Source organism: Platichthys flesus, chromosome 6 (genome assembly GCF_949316205.1).
Source record: "Platichthys flesus chromosome 6, fPlaFle2.1, whole genome shotgun sequence".
Classification (NCBI taxonomy): Eukaryota; Metazoa; Chordata; class Actinopteri; order Pleuronectiformes; family Pleuronectidae; genus Platichthys; species Platichthys flesus.
Genome location: NC_084950.1, coordinates 2,545,536 through 2,565,012, shown reverse-complemented (window position 1 = coordinate 2,565,012; position 19,477 = coordinate 2,545,536). Strand labels below are relative to the sequence as shown.

Genomic DNA, 19,477 nt, shown 5'->3' with positions numbered 1-19,477 from the left:
TGGTTTGGGAGACGTCGTTTCGAAGCCTCCAGTTTGGCATTTTGTCCGGCCCCTTCTTTAGATCTTCTAAAATCAGAAGTCACCGTATTTAGAGGAGAAGGGGGTGGAGCCTTGATGTCACTGCACGCCCACCTGCAAAAGGTTTTCGAGGAAGGCGATTAAGGCTATATTAATATAAATATTAATTCAGAAATATAGTGATGTGTGTTATTTATTTGTTCATATAGTCACAGCTGGTGTTGGTTAACGTCTGTGTTGTCGGAAACACAGCAAGTCGACAAACACAGTTTCAATGACGCAATTAACACTAATTACAGCAAAGCTTCAGGGTGCATGTGCAGATAGACACACAAAACCACACTCACACATTTACAGCTAAACACACGCAAACGTTACACACACAATAAGGTATACAGACACACACACACACACACAGACACACACAGAGTCTGTCATAGTTAATATGTTTAATTATCAGGGATGATTCCTCCTGTTAAATGTTTTCTCACCAACGATCATTTGCCACCATGTTGGTGGTGTGAACTTGGACGTGTGTGTGTGTGTGTGTGTGTGTGTGTGTGTGTGTGTGTGTGTGTGTGTGTGTTGCGTGCCCTGCCTCCCTCAGTGTGCTGTGTTTCACCATGACACGGTGACACGTCTGATGGATGTGTCCTGGATGGAGCAGAGATAACAGAGTTTGCTTCTCGGCCTCGAGGCCAAAAGGTCACAGATGACATTTAATAACTTCATAGAGCAGAGAGCCAATAGGACGCCTTCCTCTGCTCTCTGCTTTCTTCCATTCTTCAACTTTAACCAGTTTATGTTCAGTGTCATTTCAGACACACAGATCATATTTTCTCTGAGCTCTCCACTCTTAAATGTACTTGTCAGTATCGATGATAAGCTTCTCACATTATCTAAAGTAAAGATGAAAATGTGGCTCTGAACAGTTTGTTCCTGTTAAAACTTTACGAGTCGACCTTTTCCCACAGAAACCATTTGACCCGACTGTGGCGTGGACCAAGTTGTATTAATAATGGTTGTGTTACATTGAGATGTGCCAGTAAACCCTGTCTGTGAGCCAGCGTTCAGAAACCAGCACAACTGTTGGCTGGTCTGAATGGAACACGTTCATTATTCAGGTTACCGGTCACACCTGTGTTCACTCACAACATATCTGCAGAGAGTGTGTTCTTCAGGCTGCTTTGTGATTCTGATCTCTTTATTTTTAACAAGTCAGTCAGGGGTGAGATGTTAAAAGCTAAAAGACATTTGAAAAACACATCCCATAAATACCCCAAGTTTAAAGTTAGTGGATGAAATATGTGTGCTATGTGCTAACCACTGTACTGACCAGCGTATTGAAAGATGAACGACAGTAATCATGGGATGGAGTCCTGGTATCCAAGTCCAGCAGATACACGCACTCGACCAATCCCGAGTTAGTCTGAGCTGTCAATCACTGCGTTTTCTCCTGCAGCATCAAATAGTAATTCATAACAAACTTATCAGAAAAATGAACCCTTGAACAGTTTGTGCCTAAAACGACAGAAACCATCTCTGAGAAAAACATATTCAAAAATGTAATCTTTTTATTTAGCTCCCTGTCCCATCTACTAACATGGCGGAGGCAGGGTTTAGGTGTTTTACTGCAGCCATCCTCCAGGGGGCAGTAGCGATGACTCTGCTTCACCTTTCCTGAGGAGTTTCTGTCTCAGTCTCTAGTGTCAAGTCATCTGATTGACAGCTGGAACTCTCCAATGGGTGCAGGTCAGGTCACAGGTGTAGGTGGGCGTGTCCTTGAGCTCTTAGTCAGGCCCCACCCCCTGCTCCTCCAAATATGGTCACCTCTGGTTTCTATAAAGTCAAATTGGCTCTGGACAAACTAGAGGCTTTGAAACAGCAGCTCACAAACCGATGGTTGGTGTCACGGTGGATTTCTACTTCACAAGAGACCGATCGGCCTCAAAGCACTTAACGCTGAAGTCGTGTTTATCTTACAAACAGGAACATTAACTGTGGACACACACTTCTTCTCCGGTGACACACTGGCCCTTCACCGTTTAGAGCAACACAAGAGGAGCTGAGGATAAGTTCCCATCACAACGAGCACTTAACCTTTACAACGCAACACACTCCATCCGTCTGAATCACCTGAGTCCAGGGAGAGGAGGACCGAATCGAAGAGAACTCTCTTCTGTGGGGCACATGAGGAAAAGCTGTGTAAAACGATCAGAGATGCTATCACACACTTGAGCACGATATCGAGGGCTTTTCAGAACCCTGATGGTTCATCAGGGGAAATGACTTCCACACTGAGATCAGTGCAGTTTTCATATTTAATGCTCCCGATTGGCCGACGCCTTCTGCACCCTCATGGAAGTCTTATTTGAGCGAGACAGTGTTTTCTATTTCTAAATATGATTTTAAGGCTTTGACTGGTTGATATTTCATGGACTGAAGCAGTTTCCCCATGAGATTTACACTGGTTCTGTGCCACTGCTGCAGGAGGAGGTGATCTACTGGACCAGTGTTAAACCTTCCCTCATCCCTACCCACATCTCTTCATCCCCTCATCCTCTCATCCCTCCTTTCCACATCCCTTTATCCTCTCTTTCCTCCTGTCCTCATCCCTACCCACATCTCTTCATCCCCTCATCCTCTCATCTCTCCTTCCCACACCCACATCCCCTTATTCCCTCTTCCCCTCATTGCATACCCATGTCTGTTCATCCTCTCCCCCACTTGTCTTACACATCTCTTCATCCTCTCTTTGCTTCTACCCTCCCTCCCTCATCCCTTGTTATTCAGTCCAGAACCCACCAGTCCATGTCTCGATTGTTCATAATCAGCCTGGTTGGAAAGACGCTTGAGACCCTGAACTATCACTTGCTTTGTCTCCAGTCTGTCCTCCCAGTCCAGCCAGTCAGCGACACCTTCACCTCCGTCCATTCATCTTTCCTTAACCATCAATACCTCTGAAGTGCACACATCAGTGTGGCTTGGTTCTAGAATATATATTCTATGGGAGCCTGTGATCTGAATGCATATATAAAAGATAAATAAAGACATCATGACCGTCTCACATGAAGTTCAGGAGCACAGACTGGGAGATTTTACACCAGTATGGATTTCCTCCCGCTGTGAGGAAAAGGAGCCGGGTGTTTGAGTGCAGGAATGTTTGTGGCTCGTGTGCCAGCAGGTTGTTTTCATTGGGAAAGGTCAGCGGGTTGTTTCTGACTTCACGTCTCGGTCCGGACGCACCAGACGTCTTCCACCTGTCAGACAGTTTACAGAGCAGAGTCCATCCAGATGGGATCCATCACACCAGACGTCGGGGCTGGTGCTGTTTAGTTTAACCACCTCCAGCTCCCCGGGTTAGACGTGTACATCTTCAGCAAGAGGACGAGAGGTAATGAGAACTCAATGAGGCTCATTTCAGTGAGGGTTTATTATTTTATTCATTTATTCTAAAGACCATGTTTCAAATCAACAAGAAAAGTCATAGTTAATCAGACCGGAGCGCGTGTCCCTGCTCCTCAGACAGAACCAGAGACATCAGGATTACAAATGTTGCAAACCCTAACCCAAAAAGATTAATGTAATAATGGAGCAAAAATATCATCAAACTTCAACTCCTCTTTTTGCTTCGGCTGAATCCAAACTACACATTTAATTTGAGACCTTTGAAAACCTCAGCATTTCCATAATCCCTCGTACTTTTCTCTACACGATAATAAAACTTGAGGAGATGGAGGAGTAAAGGGGCACCGTGATGAGGTGAGTGACGAATTTACCAAGTAGCTGTGGAGGAGCATGGGGGGATGGGGGGTGCACAGACTCTCTGGTGACACCTTCTGGTGGAGAACTCTACTTATGTGAGTGCATCCAGTATGTGTAAAATGTTTACGAGGGATCAGAGTCTGTGTTAGATGAGAGGATGATGGTTCTTATAACTGTTCATTTAATCCACAAAGGAAAAGAGCAAATAAAATCATTGATCACGTGTTTTTATGGGTTTATTAGGTTGTATATAATTATATCATGTGGGAGAAGCTAATTATCTGATCTACATTTATTGCAGTTTGTCAGAGATTCAGGCAGGAGAGACTGAGGTACCTCTACCTGGTTGCTTTATATCTTTAACATTAACAGTTCGGAGTGATATTTAGAGATGCTCATTGCTATTTGGATTTATGAAACCAACATCTGGCACGAGGACATGTGTGATTACGCACAGCAAAACATCAACACGGTGGCGAATTTGAGTTTAATGAATAATGAATGAATTTAAAATCACGTTATTCGAGGAGATGATCTCCTTCACCTCCAAAGTAAATCATAAGATGAACTGAGAAGATTTATAAAAAGAAGATTTGTGGTAATTTCTCCTTAATTTTGACGCAATCTTGGAGCGAATTAGACGCGTAAATGTGCACAGAATTAACCTTTTTCATTAGTTTTAATGGAGCTCGTGCTTATCACTTTGATAGTTCGCGTTGATCAGATGTGATCTTCATATCTTCCAGCTCATATGCAGCAGTGAAGAGAACTTAAAATGTGTCAATGCGCGTTTCTGAACAGCAGGAGGAACATTTCAAATTTTTCCCGAGAGGCAGCTCCGTGTTTGTGTGTGTGTGTGTGTCAGTGTGTGTGTGTGTGTGTGTGTGTGTGTGTGTGTCAGTGTTTGTGTGTCAGTGGAGGGCTGGCTCTCAGCTTTTAAAGTGCGGAGCTCCAGTCCGGACCTACCCTCGCCGCGTCCCCAGTTTCCCTGGTAGTTCAGCGGCTCCGTGCTGCCTCCCGACCCGGTCACCTCCCCCCCACAGATCGGAACACACAGACAGCCCCCCCCCCCCCCCTCCTCTCAGACGCGGTGCGCCTCGGACGCGCTCCTCTCACTTCGGGATGGACTCGTCTCCTTGTGTTCACCTCCCGCTCCGCCTGTGACGCCGCTGTAGTTCCGCTTGGAGCTGGGAGTTCGCGTGGAAGGAGCAGCTCCACTGTGGTTCTTCTGGTTTGTGTTTGGATCGGACCTTCGGCTGCACTCTCAGCCCCGGGCTGCAGCTCCGAGATGGGAATGTATCTGCCGCTGCTGCTGTTGCAGTGTTATCTCCTGACGAGCTTCGTGTGCAGCGCCGTCGCCTTCGTGGAGGAGCCCTCCGGAGGCAGGTCGGACGGGTACTGCGGGCGGATCCTCCGGGCGCAGACCCAGGGGACCCGGCGGGATGGACACCACGAGTTCAGGCTCCGGGTGGAGCGGGACCCGGAGACCTACGAGCCGGGCACCACCTACAGAGGTACGGTTCATTCACACAGTCCGTTTGCGCAATCCGTGCGTAAACCTGCGCCAGATTCCTCCAGTGGACTGTTTGTTTTAGTTGGAGAAACGAAAAGTGTTGTTGGAATTGTATTTTTCCTGTGTTTATTTTACTTCCAGGAAGCGTTGACTTCACCCCCCCCCCCCCCCCCCCCCACACACACACACACGTTCTCAATAACTAAACAAGTCAGACACATTGTTTTTGGACATTGCAGGAAGCACATTCCCAAACTGTCGTGATTTGATAAGGCTACTTGTGTTATAATGTGTGACCTATATTCACTTCCTCTGCTCGTCCTACACACACGCACACACACACACACACACACACACAGATCTGGCTCCAATTAAGCTGAGCCCAACAAATTTAGAGTCTCTATCCAGCCTGGTGGATTTGGCAAAATAGAAGAAAAACTAAACTTTGCTCCACTCACTTGAGTTTTTAAGTGTTCAACTCAAAATACTAACCTTTAGTGTCTCGTTTAGTTTAAAAGAAAGAGTCAATGAGATGCTGGGGCTCTCCGATAATAAACCTTGGCGTGTGCTCTTGCAGATTGGATACAGGTTTGAAAAACAAGGTTGTAAAAGAGCGGTCACCTTGTCTCTCAGTCTCCTCAGTGCAGCCCCTCTCCAGATTGTGTGTTGATTTTCTGAGACGCCCAGGACTAAATTCTAATCAGCTGTCAGGGACCTGGACAGACACCACAGCTATTCCCCCCAAAACCTCTGCTGCCTTTTTTAAAACATGGTTGAGATTGAAAATATTGACATCTTCCTTCTCAGCACTGGGGGCGGGTTGGGAGATAGATGGTGCCGGTGTGAGAATGCAAGGTTAGGGCGCGCGGGTGAGACGACTTCAATTCTACTCACATCTCATCATGTGGCTCCTGTTCCCAGCGCCGGGCTCCCTGCGTGAGATTTATAGCCTCTTCTTAATTCTAGTGTCAGATGATAAAGTCTTACAGCCCTCACTCTCACATCAGCCTGAAGCCAAACAGCTTGCAGGCCTCACATGTGTCTGTGTAACACCGTGTGTGTGTGTGGGGGGGGTGTGACCCCTCGCCTCACGCAGGGTGACCCCGATGTGTCCGTCTAAAGCCTGCTCGCTGCTCGGTGTCTCTGTGGAGTTAACACACGCTCTCTCCTCCTTTACAGTCGTGCTCCTGGCAGCCAGCCCGAACTACTTCCGAGGCTTCACCCTCATCGCCCTGAAGGAGGGCCGAGAGGGCACCACGGACGACGACTACACCGGGCAGTTCCAGGTAAGAAGAAGCAGGCGTCGAGGGGGGGGAATCATGATTGTGCTGTTTTCTGGTAAAGTTCATAAATAGAAGGAAGTCATTTGCATGCTTTAATGCACACGGGAGTCGAGTTAGCTGCTCCCCCGCTGTCTCCTGGTAAGGAGGTTAAAGGAGGCGTCTCTGAAAGATGCAACGCAGCTCCCCCTGGAAGCAGCAGCCAGCAAACTGAAGCTGGGAAGAAGAAAAGAGATTCGAGTTGCCTCTTCAGTGCACAGATGAGGCCGACATGGCATCCGTCCCACTAAGTAGCAGATATTTCCTCCAGCAGAAGACGAGGAGAGGGAAGGAGAAGGCGGAGTAGGCTGAGGAGGAGGAGGAAGAGGAGGAGGAGGCATGTGAGGACAGAGAGAAAAGAGATTAACAGAGAGAGATGTAAGATGTTTGGTTCAGTAGTAACACAACTCCCACTGAGCAGCACAGAGCTCCTGAGGAGAGAGCCAGACTTCCTCAATTACCTCCCGCTCAGTGTAAACAGGAACACACAACTGTGGCTGCGTCTCCACACACTGATCTGAAACCAGGCTCGAGCTCGTGTCAGGACGGAGGAGACGTCTCCTGCTGACTCCAGCAGACCTCGGAACACTCTGCAGCAAATATACACTGAGATTCAGTAGTGATGCTGCTTTTCCCTCTTCCTCACTGAAGAGTGAGAGTCTGAGGGGAGCTTCCTGTGTTTGTTCCATTGTCTCCATTCGATCTGGTTGGTTTTGGTTTCACATTGTCGGTATCACCTCGACCCCCGTCGCCCTCTGAGGGGGAGGAGTGTGACTTTGGGTGTTGTGGTGTGAAAATGAGGTGATTCTTTTTTCTAGGAATCAGTAAAACAACTATAACGATCTTAATTTCTTAATTCTTGAAGCACTTTGTAGAAGTTGATCGTTAAAAATAATAATTTTACAGCAGAAACCCTCAGAAAACCTTGATTCATTTAATTTGTCTCACCTGAACCAAGCTTCATGTGTTTGTTCCACGTTTCATCTGATCTGGTTAGTTCTGGTTTCACATTGTAATTTAGGGACTAAAGAATTTTGTCTGACATACGCACGTCCTGTCGCCATCATCTACGTGTCCTGTGTCTCCCTATACTGGACTCTGATTGGTTCGTAGACGGCATGTGACGTGGGCGTGTAGGTATTGTCAAACGAAACGAGCGTCCTCGTGTCTCAAACATAATATCGTCGGAGGTGAAGACTGCTTCTTCTTCTTCTTCTTCTTCTTCTTCTTCTTCTTCTTCTTCAAAGCTCAGTGAAACTCGACCCGCTGCACAGAACCAGAACCGGAGAACCAGTCATCGGCACCAGATTGTACACTGCACCTCTTTGGGCCCTTGAGAAAAAACACAAGTGTGAAGCCAACACGATGAACAGCTCTCGAGATGTGTGAGACAAAGTTACACAGACAGATTGTTAGATAAGATTAAATATTAAAAAGACTTGTTGGCGATGTTAAGTGATGATTAACTCTCTCACTGTCAGTAGTTCCCTGTCAGTGCTTCAGCTCCACAGTGACCATCAGTGAAGCCAAACACTGAAGTGATCTTTGTGTCCGACTCGTTCTTTCTTCACACATTTCTCCATTGTGTGTGTTTCTGTTGTGTTCACCTCTTCTTGTGCTGTGAACTCTCACAGCAGCGTCGCCTCTGGGTCCACTCTCAACTCTTTCCATCCACACTTCATTATAATGAACGTGTTTGCACGGCGCCCTCTGATAAAAATAATGAACAACCACGAGATGAAGAAGGAACCAAACGGAGGCATCGATTAACCACGAGGCCACAGGACAGCAAACACACAACTTGAACAATCTGTGCATCGATCTGTAAAACTGAGGGAGAGGGATTCTGTGTCCCAGCTCTCCGGGCTGAGAAAGTCTGGATTGGTGTTTTCATTCATTTTTTTACATGGAGTTTGGTGCAGAGACGTCGGCACGGCCCCGGCTGAAGGTAGAGCAGCTCCTCACTGCAGCTCTGTTGCATGAAAACAAAGACACAGAGCAGCCAGGTTGTTGTGTCGCTCGCAGCAGGACCTCGGGTTTAAACGGTTCAGCCTCGGCTCACTCTCCTCCTCTATTGGATTTCCGCTCGGCGCTCAATAAACACCTGGAGTCTCGACCCCGGCGTCCCGGCAGCGTCTGTGGAGCCGGGCTGAGACCAGGGAGCGGAAACTGGAACCGTGTGGGCTGAGCTCGCAGCAAAAAATTAAATTTGACAATCTGTGCTTTGCAATCTGTTTAACACATATTGGCAAATCCATCAGACACTCGCGGTTCTGTAATTTGACAGCTGTAACTGACACTTCTATCCACACTTGGAAAACGACGGAGGCCTCTGGAGATTTTCAAAAGGCTGTCGAGTGTTTCTGAACAAGTCCTGTCGGGTGTTACATCATAACCACATTGCGTTTCCTCAATTAAGCTTTTACTTTTTGGATCAGAAATGAGTTTCAGAATGATTTCCTTCATTAAATACACCATCATTTATGTCCCCGCTTATATTAATGGCTCGATAAGAGCAGATGTGCCATGACAGCGAGTTTGCCTTTTTATTCTAAATGACCACAATCCATCAAACTCTGCAGAGCTCGACGTTTACTTTTCTTCCTCAGAAGCACGTGATGCTAACTTTAAAGAACTTTGGGTTCACGTTGAAAAGTTAAAATGTGTTTTTACTTAAAGGAGAAATAGAGTTCTTCGTAAATGTTAAAGTTGTGCAAAGTTAGAGTTAGGTTTAGGGTTAGAAACACCTCGTCAGCAGAAACCGTCTGTTTAGTCACATCACAACAGGGTTGACCAGCCGGCCAATCAGAGAAGACTGGGCCTCATCAGGAGGAGGGTCTTAAAGAGACAGGAGCTAAAACCAAGTGTTTGAGACAGAGGCTGAAAAGAGGAGCTGCAGCAGTGGACAGTCTGAGAAGAGTGAAAGTGTTTACTGAAAACATTTTACAGTAATAACACTACATTAAAATGATCATCCTAAATATGAGCAGAAAATGTCTCCTTTATATACAATTATTATTTACTTGCCTTTATTGAACCAGATTAGTCCCATTGAGATTAAAAAGCTATTTAACGCGGGGGAACGGGCCCAGAATATTAAAAATAGCAACAGTATAAGTAAACAACAGATAAACACAATAGATAAATAACATTAAAAGTTAATCACATAAAACACACAAAAGGACCAGGAGCTTTAAACTCGTAACCACGGTTTGAAGCTGGAAGTCGGTGATGAAAACCTAAAAACTTTGGGAACAACAAATCTCACAACTTCTATAGAATGAAGATTTTGACTTGACATCATTTCAGTTTCAAAGTGAAGGTAAATAAGGATTTTGCCCAAAAAATTGTTTTGCGCATACACAAGAAGTGGTGAACCAATGTTTTCCATTCGAAAGTTAATCATGATCCAGTTTTGCTGAGTCATGATTGTTGTAGCGTCGTGGACGAGCTGAGTCGTGGTTGCTCTCCCTGCTCTCTGGTTCTGGGCGGTCTCTGGCAGCTGTCCTGGAATGTGCCCGCCTGCTGCTTCACTAAGACACTCCGACGCACATCCACATTGTGTCTTCTTCCTTAAGCAATAATCGCCTCTTTGTCCCCCATTTCCATTAAATGACTTGTGTGTTAATGTGTGCGACCTCGGGGAAGTGTGTGTCTGTGAGCGAGCATCTGTGTGAACGTGAGAGACTCGCTCCCCCACTGGGTCCGCTGTCATTGTGTGCTGTGAAATGTGTGTCTTTGTGCTTATACATGCAGCGAGTGGGCGTGTGGGTCCGTGTGTGCGTCTGTGTGTGTGCTTTTCCCAGCCCTCTTTGCGGTGGTGTCGGACGTGGGTCATATTTATCTAGGCCAGCAGCGTGCTATTGCTCAGGGAGACAAACTCAGCATGTTTGGATGAGGTGGGGGGGGGGGAGATGAGCAGACATGAGATATTATCTTGCTTTTCATTTCTCGGCGCAGATTATCCAACGTTCCGAGTTTAGCTCGGGATAAAGAAACCAGATCAGATTAAAGTGCCACGGCTAAGTCACAGGTTTCAGGATGGCAGGCAGAGCAGAGCTAAGTGGACGCTGAGGAAAAGGAGATGTAGGATGTGTGGAGGGTTGAGATGGTGGTGACCTGAGATGCTGCATCACATGTGAGCTCCAGAACCACAGAGGAGTCCTGCTCCCCCTGGTTTCTCATGAACAAGCAGTTTGCACCAGGACGACTTCACCGGTTTACTCCACCCAACTTCCTGTGGTGTCGGGGAACAGTTTGCACGACTTCTATTTATTGTTCTCGACAAGCTGCTTGGTTTGCAGCTTGTTTAAATACATTATGCATCAAAAGTGTGATATGGAGGTCGCTCTCTCCGATTCGCAGCTGATTCAAGTGTCTGAGGAAATGAGCTCTTGCAGAGAAGTGACAAGTTGTTATGAGGGAAATGGATTTTGTACACGAGCCGGACCGAGTTGAAGGCTTTAGACAATAATAACGAGGTGAACTTTATTTCTTAGTGCAGCTAGTGACTGTGTCTTTGACCTTGGACTGAATGTTGATTGTGTTTTTTTTAGTGTTGGGCTTTGGTGATAGGAGTTTTAACATCTGCACTGTTTGTGTGTCTGTTGTGTCTTTACTGAAGCTTCGTCCAGATGATGAAACAAGTTGTGGCAAAGAGTGATATAAAAGTTTGTGTATTTTATATCACTAAGGCTGTGTCATAAAAGATGTTCACTTCCCCACGTTGCATTTGTGTTGCTCTGGATCGTTCACTCTGTTCCCATTGTGTGTTCCTGAGTCAGTGTGCGTTCCTGAGTCAGTGTGTGCGTTCCTGAGTCAAGGTGACAGACCTGTCTGTTGTCGTCGGAGCTTTTCAAACCAAACCCCCGACTACATCGCAGCTTTCAGTCGAGACAAAATAAGAGACGAGAGAAAGGGACGTGACGGACGTGAAGGAGGACGAGGAGGAAATCAGCTTCGCATGGAGACAGTCCATTTGTGTGTCTGCATGAATACAGATGACACACAATTACTCCTCTCGCTGACAGCTCGTGAAAACTTTCTCTTAAAACGACCTTGACAAAACGACACGGCTCCGACACCGTGTGTGTAGCAGGGAGAAGTGGATTTCAAAGAGAGCTCTGGCTCTGGGGTCATTTCTACGAACAATACACTCACTCTTCTCCAGTGTTGTTTTGTGTAGTCGAACGCCAAAAGCCACAGAATTGGCTCCATTTGTTATGGTAATAAATCTGCTCACACACTCACACACAGTTGTTTTTTACACAGACTAACTGTTTGGTTACGTGAGACTGTCGCCCTCGGTCCGGTGGCTCCGATGATCGGCGATAGACCCGAGATCTCTGCGGTGTCCGGCTTCCTGAAAGTGAAGCTTTGATTGATTGACAGCTCGCGGCTCCGAGGTCTTCGTGCAGACGAGAGAACTTTGTTGCTTTCTGAGAATCAGCTCATCTTCAAGAGCTGATGTGACATTTCAATCTATCCGTCTGTCTCCTCACGCCAGTCCCAGCGGTTTGAACTGCTTTCAGGCCTCGGTCACTGCTTTGCATTTAATTAGGAACGCGCAATGATAGTGTGTACGCTGACCCACACACGCACACACTGACACAAACGTGCACACACACACATACACACACCAATATCCCTCTTATTGTAAGTTTTCTCAAGGAATCCTGGGTGTTTGTTAAAGCCTGAGTTTGCCTTGTCTGTCTCCCGCTCTCTCTCTCTTTGAGTGTGTGTGTGTGTGTGTGTCTGTGTGTGTGAGAGTGTGTTTGAACAGGCCTCTGCATTTGCTTGTGCAGGCCGACTGAAGCATCTGTGTTTACCGTCTGAACAGAGAGCGAGAGATTGAGGGGGAGCGAGAGCGAGATTGAAAGAGTGAAAGAGTGTTTGAGATAGACAAACTGTGGACACACACACACACACACACACACACAGACACACACACAGACATGCCATCCTCTGCAGAGAAAACAAACGCTCCTTTGCCGGTCTTCCCACACTCCCTCTCTCCCTCCCTCTCTCCCTCCCTCTCTCTCAGTTGTCTTGATTGGGTCGGACCTGCCCTGACGTGACTTGTCCTTATCTCAACCTGTCCTGACTTACAACTTTCTGTAAGTTACAGAATTAGTAAATTAGAATCAGAAAAGTTTTGATGTAAAAGTGGAAAAAAAAACAAAGGGGGATTAACGTCCGTCCTCCAGGGCCACGCACACGGCCCAGTTCATCTGTTCATTCTCTGCACTGGTTGTCCTCTGAGGGTCACTGGGAGCTGGATATTACAGGTCTGCCACAGAGACATGATTCAGGAAACTTAGAGTCTCCAATCAACCCTCTGTCTGTGTGTGCACTGAGGAGGTCGTAGAAACCCGACACAGCGAGGGGAGAAGAAGTAGAAACTCTGAACGTAGTAAAACCCCGAAGCTTCGTCCTCGTGCTGCGTGAAGTGTTCGATCCTCGTGTTTGATCGTCTGTCTCCTGAGACACCGACGTCTCCGCTCAGCCTCCGGGCGACGAGAGCTTCAATCAGTCCCGAGGCGTCACTCCGTCTTTACGCTCCTCAGCAAGATGAGCAGTTTGCTGTGAAGACTCTGGTCTTTGTCTGTAAAGTGAAGAGTGATGATCAGAGAAGAGTCAGATGTGTGACTACAGGCCCTGTGTCGGGGGGGGGGGGGGGGGGGGGCTGCTCCATCAGTCAGTTAAAACAGTTTCCAGCCAGAAGGTCGTGTTCTGGGTCAAACACTTTGATAAACCTCTTGAATCCCTCATTTCTGACTGGGCCATGAGAAGGGTCTCACATGGTGTCTGTCCTGCTGCTTGTCCAGGGTCTCACATGGTGTCTGTCCTGCTGCTTGTCCAGGGTCCACATGGTGTCTGTCCTGCTGCTTGTCCAGGGTCCACATGGTGTCTGTCCTGCTGCTTGTCCAGGGTCCACATGGTGTCTGTCCTGCTGCTTGTCCAGGGTCCACATGGTGTCTGTCCTGCTGCTTGTCCAGGGTCCACATGGTGTCTGTCCTGCTGCTTGTCCAGGGTCCACATGGTGTCTGTCCTGCTGCTTGTCCAGGGTCCACTAACTTGTTCTGGAAGATGATTACTTACTTTCTGACGGTTTTAACGGGTCCTATTGTTTCCAGTTTATCTATTTAAACCTGATCTATGTCCATATTCTTCATCTTTCAAAACTCTGTCAGGTTCAAGTTCCTCCTCTTGTTTCTTGTCGCTCTCTTTTTTTTCTTCCTATATCTTGTTTATGTCTCTCTCCCCTGCTCGTTATCTTCCCTTTTCCTGATGTTTGTGTCTGTGGTTTTCACTGATCCAAACCAAACAGTTAATAGGGTCTGGACAGGAAGGTAAAGGGATCTGTCTGGGACTTGAGTCCTCGTCTTTTTGTCCAATCAGGAGTTCAGGACCAGGTGTTCTGGGTCTTTGTTATTGTGGAGCCGAGGCAGCTGGAGAACACCGGCTTCAAGGTCAGAGGTCGCGGCTCCATGTGTCTGATTTCAGCCTTAATATAAAGGTCTGAGTGCAGAGGGGACCGGGCGAGAGACGTCCTGGAAACACAAGACGCCTTTTACCCAAAGCTTCACTCTGAGAGAGAACTTTCATCTTTCACACAACTTTGCTTTGGACTCAAATAAACAGTTTTCATTGTCACCAGTTGAGAATCAGTCACTGGTCTCCACATTAGAATCAGGGCCCTCATCTCTGCTGCCTCCCACCAGAGAACACGCTCGTACCTTCTCCTCATGAGGTTCAGAGGTTGTTCTCTTCTGAAAGTCCTGTCCTCTCACTCCGGCCTCTTCTTCTAATAAACCTAAAGATCGGTTCACATTTAGTTCGATGTTCAGTTTAAACTAAAAACCGAAGGTGTTTTTAAATTCATTGAGTCGTCTCATTATTATTAAAGAATGAGTCGTGATAAAAAAGGAGAACTGACGTGTAAACCTGAGGAAAGACACCGATGTGACAGATGAAGGTTCGGTTCTATTTAGAGCTGTAAGGTGATTAACACCTCTGGGTTCCTCAGGTTCCAAACCAACATGGCTGCTGTGAGAAACGTCTTTTACTGAGAAGAGCAGCTGAGAGTCAAGAAGCTTCCTCTGGGTTTAAAACACGACTTGAGAAGATCTGATGATCCTGAACCATGAAGAGACGTTCAGGGACCGATATCTACGAATTAAAATATATAAACATAAAACACAGATACAATCTAATCTAGAGAAACTTGAATGATTTAAAATGTAAATAAATATGTAGATAGTTTGTTCTGTTGAATAAAAGTTTTCTTGTGTGTGTGTGAAAAGCTGAGTTTGGATTATTTTGGATTCAAACTCTGAGAACAAACAGGAGAAGACGTCATCGTGATATTTTTCCGAAACACGTTGATTCTAAATCCTCCATTTTGTTTTTGTGTGCAGATCATCGATGAGGACGACACACAGTTCATGAGCAACTGCCCCCCCGCGGTGACGGAGAGCACGCCCCGCAGACGCACCAGGATCCAGGTGTTCTGGACAGCGCCACCTACTGGGACCGGCTGCGTTATACTAAAGTCAGTTCCCATATTTCTTCCTGATTATGCTCCTGCCTTTGAAATAGGATTATACTTTGGTGTCGGTGACGTCATCTCCTGTGGCTGTAAAGTTTCAGGCAGGAGCCGGTTTTGAAAAGGTCAAAGGCGTCAACACATTTTAAAGTCCCTCACTGAAGAGCCTGAAATAAACGAGGTGTACTCATGAAAAGGAAGGAGAGGAAGTCGGTGCCCTAAAGGAAATCAATCTCAAAACCATGTGGGGAGTTTGGATAATGTGGAGCCATTATGGAAAGTGTGCTACAGAGCAACAGGTAGGATTCAGGGTGTTTCTCCACAGCTGCAGGAACATCTAAACTCTCTTCTGTTGCACAAAGCAAAACCAAACAAAAAGCTGAATTCTGGACGGGTACCAGTCAACGGCTCCGTGTCGAGGTCACTGGTGTTTTCACAGACTGCCATTATCGTCTGGGAGGAAGATGATGGAGCTGAATCCAGGTGGTGCTCCGAGGCGTAGACGTCCTGCGTGATTACTGGTCCAATAAGTGGTCTGAGGACGGTTTGACTCAGAACCTGCACGGTGTTGTTTCTACAGTGGTGTGGTCACTGACCCCAGCAGGACCAGTGGACCTCAGTGGGACCAGAACCTCGTCCTAATGAGGCAAAGTGTCATTTGTGTGGTTTGGTGGAGGGTCAGATGTGAATTGGGTCGAGTTGAGGTTAGAGACGAGGTTCGGGGAAGGATTTAAATAAATGGGATAGAAACAGGAAAGCTGTGTTTGCGTGTGTGCATATGTGTGTGTTTGTGTTATCCGGACTTATTTAAAGAACATTCCCTGCCCTTTCTTCTTCTCTTTGTCATTTTACAGATTCAATAAAGAAGCAGTGGGATTTCTTTTTCTGTTGTGATTTCATCGTTTTCTCATAAAAGAGGACGATGGTGTGATTCCCGCGGTGAAGCACAAACTGAGGAGATGTTTTTCTGCTGTGAAAGGAAACGAGCTTTGTGTTCACATTTTGAGGCCGATTGATGCAGATGTGCAGATAAACCAGTAATAGCTTATTATTCTGTCAATAATTAATAAATTAAGCACGGAGATGGTGCTGAGGTGATTGTTGTTATTGTAGTTTCTCCATGTGAGAGAAGTGACAAGTACATTTTTTAAACATTTATATTATTTAAGCATTAGAATGATATTTTCTTTACATCTAAATGAAATGTTTTGATGCACCAGGTCAACTAACATATACAAGTTAGTGTGCAGCTCTGGAAGCTTCTTATCATGTGACTAAATTGCCATCTTGCCTAAATTGAACTTCCCCTCACAGGCTGAAAATGTGAAAAGTAGAATTTCTCTGCAGTAAAAGAACAAATCTGTAAAGAAGTGCAAATCTTCTCTTTTATTCCTGCTCTTAATCTCAAAGACACGTTCACATAAATCACTTTGTGTTTGTGTTGCCGCACCTCAAGCAGACGTTGTGTGTTTTCTCACCGAGCTGCACCGCCTCTGTCCTCGTTAAAAACCATCAGGTCAACTCCACCGCGGTTTAAATACGTTTGAATTCGATGAAGCAAAGTGTGAAGCAGAGGATTCTGTGTGTGCTCATTAATTCTTAATGTTTTTCGTTATAGGAGCCACGGGTTGTTCTGGAAATATGAGAAAACTGTTATTATTAAGACAAAGAGCAAAGAAAACCCGAAAGTAAATATCGTTTATTTTTATGTGTGATGACTTTGATTTATGCATCTACACAAGTTATACTGTCTGGTTACAAATACATCTCACATGATGAAGTGCAGAGGCGGCAAAGACACACACAGTCTTTACTCGAGCAGAAGTACAGATACCTGAAGGTACTTTTCTATCTATACGTATAAAAGTACAGGCTCTGAAATGACCTTGAAGTATAATCTGTATAACGGAATGTGATCTGACTTCACATATATAAATAAGAAATATTCTTATAAATAAGAAATATTCTTATTTATGCCTTGCTACTGTCAGGAGTAGAAATTACAGATATTTGTATTAAAATTTAGTGCGTAAAGTAAAAATCTGTCATATACTGCAGTAAAGTACAGATACCTGATGTTACTTCCTATGTAGAAGTATAAAAGTACACGCTCTGAAATGACTTTGAAGTAAAAACTGTATATCTGTTCAGAGCAAAGTTCAACAACTATAAACCACTCTGACGTCACATATATGTATAACAATAAATTAAAAACAGGGTTAAAGCAAAAAAAATATTCTTGATCTGGAATCTTATTTATGCCTTGTTACTGTCAGGAGTAGAAATTACAGATATTTGTGTTAAAATTGAGTGCGTAAAAGTAAAAAACTGTAATATACTGCAGTAAAGTACAGATACCTGAAGTTACTTCTCATGTAGAAGTATAAAAGTACAGGCTCTGAAATGAGCAAACTGAGCTAAACTACTTTTCAACCACTCTGACTTCACATATATGAAAAGAACGATAAACTTAAAACTGGGTTAAAGCAAGAAAATATGATTGAGCGTGAATATTAGTCCAGGAGGAAATATTAACACAAATGTTGTTGATGAGAAACAAATCCTGAAGTAAAGTGTAGACACCTGAAGTGTGTTTCCTGCCGCCTGTGTGTACATGAACAGATCGACAGTGAGTTGTGGCGGTGTTGTGTTACCTCTGCCGACAAATGGACAATAGAAATGACAAACAGTCGATAACTAGCGTCCCCCCCCCCTCCTTGTTTTTCTACCCGTCTGCCTTTCTCCTCCGTCTCCTCCCTTCCTCTGCTGCCCTTCTACCTCCACGGTGTCCTCCCAGCTGTTACCTCTAATTTATCTGCCGCCGCGTGCGACAGATGGCACTCGGCCATCCCAGTGTTCACCAGTTCAATAAATCCAGCCCCAGTGTGTGGGAGCATCTGCTATGCAAATCCACCTCGTATCACTGTCACCTTCCTCTGTCGGCGCTCACGTAGAGATTTAACGTTTCCTCATCTGAGGTGTTCTCCTCTCCGTCTTCTTACTCATCTGTCCGCTCTGCTTCTCCCATGATGCCGCCGGCTGCACAAAGAGAATTCATGTCTATCAGGGGGAGACTTGGCCCGAAGGTCTGGGCTTGACAACTTCAGCTGCCGCCTCCGGGGAGCCGGAGCGTCTCTTTGTGCCAGGCCGGAGTCGAGTTAGAGGGAAATGCAACTTTAATGAGGAATCTCTTTTACACCAAATTGCTCGTTTTCGCTCAAACCTGAAGTCAGGCTGCACCAAGGGGAATATCCTCCTCCTCCTCCTCCTCCTCCTCCTCCTCCGTACTCGTCCATCACGCCATGCACGTGTCTCTCACTTCCCTCCAGGAGGCTTCAGACCCGGCCCAGTACAGTTGGGAGCGTTCCAGTCGTCCCTCGTTTCTCCAGTGGAGCAGCTTTTTTATTAATTTACTGCCAAACTTCAGCACCTGCTAGTTTCAATCCAATTAGATTCCGGGAGGAGGGTAAATACAGCGACAGCTGTGAGGCTTAAACTGAGGAGCTGGGTTTTATTACCAGATTAACAAGAGATTTTACTGGTGAACCAGTTAATACAGCAGTGCGGCAAAAAGCCAAATATCCCCATCCCCCTTCCTGCTGAATATGAGACGGCATCCAAAGGAACTGGGGACCGGGGCTGACCAGTAAGTCTGTCACACTGGCACAAGTGAGGTCAGTTTCTAGTTTATTGAAAACCTTAATAAAACCCTAGTTCGATTGGTTGAAGTGGTGAAGTATTGATAAAAGCAAAGAAGAACACAGACTTGGGGATTAATCCTGGTGAAGGAACATTAAACTCAAACCTTCTGCTACACCGGAGACGTGAAGAACAGCAGCAGACTCACACGAGGAGTCGGTAGCTCCTGAACCCGACAGACGGTCGTGTTTCAACCGGCTTCACGACCTCGTCTTCCTCCAGCTGAGGTGCAACTGGCTTCTTGTTGATGACGACCTCATGGCTTCACACGGGTCCGTCCTCTACACCCTCTGTCCAACGCCCCCAGGATTTATACAGCTCTTAATCAGAAAGGGTTCTAAACGTTCCTCAGCTGTGGTTATGTGCTCACCCTGGGTCCTGTGCTCCTTTAGAAACCATGGCTGCAGAAAAGAACCGGTGTTAACTGAAGAGTTGGGAGCACATGAAAGGCCAAGTGTCAAGGTCTGTTGTTAAAGATTTTAAGTTTCCCGAGTTGCACACACATCGGTGGGTGTCGTGGACCCACACATGTCTGGCTCCTGTTTCCATTCACAGTCACTTCAGCCAGTCGCTCTGCATATCGTCTTTGTTTTCATTGTGAACGCAGCATTACTC

General features: G+C 46.0%; 1 protein-coding gene across 1 annotated transcript in view; it reads left to right on the top strand.

Moving 5' to 3' along the window:
* The first annotated feature begins 4,744 nt into the window (after window positions 1–4,744).
* The window catches only part of spon1b (spondin 1b), a 61,977-nt gene continuing 47,244 nt past the window's right edge, over window positions 4,745–19,477 (top strand). Inside the window, 3 exon segments of the mRNA XM_062390276.1 lie at window positions 4,745–5,297; window positions 6,476–6,582; window positions 15,036–15,169. Of these exon segments, the coding sequence (XP_062246260.1) occupies window positions 5,072–5,297; window positions 6,476–6,582; window positions 15,036–15,169 (467 nt within the window). The 5' untranslated portion in view covers window positions 4,745–5,071.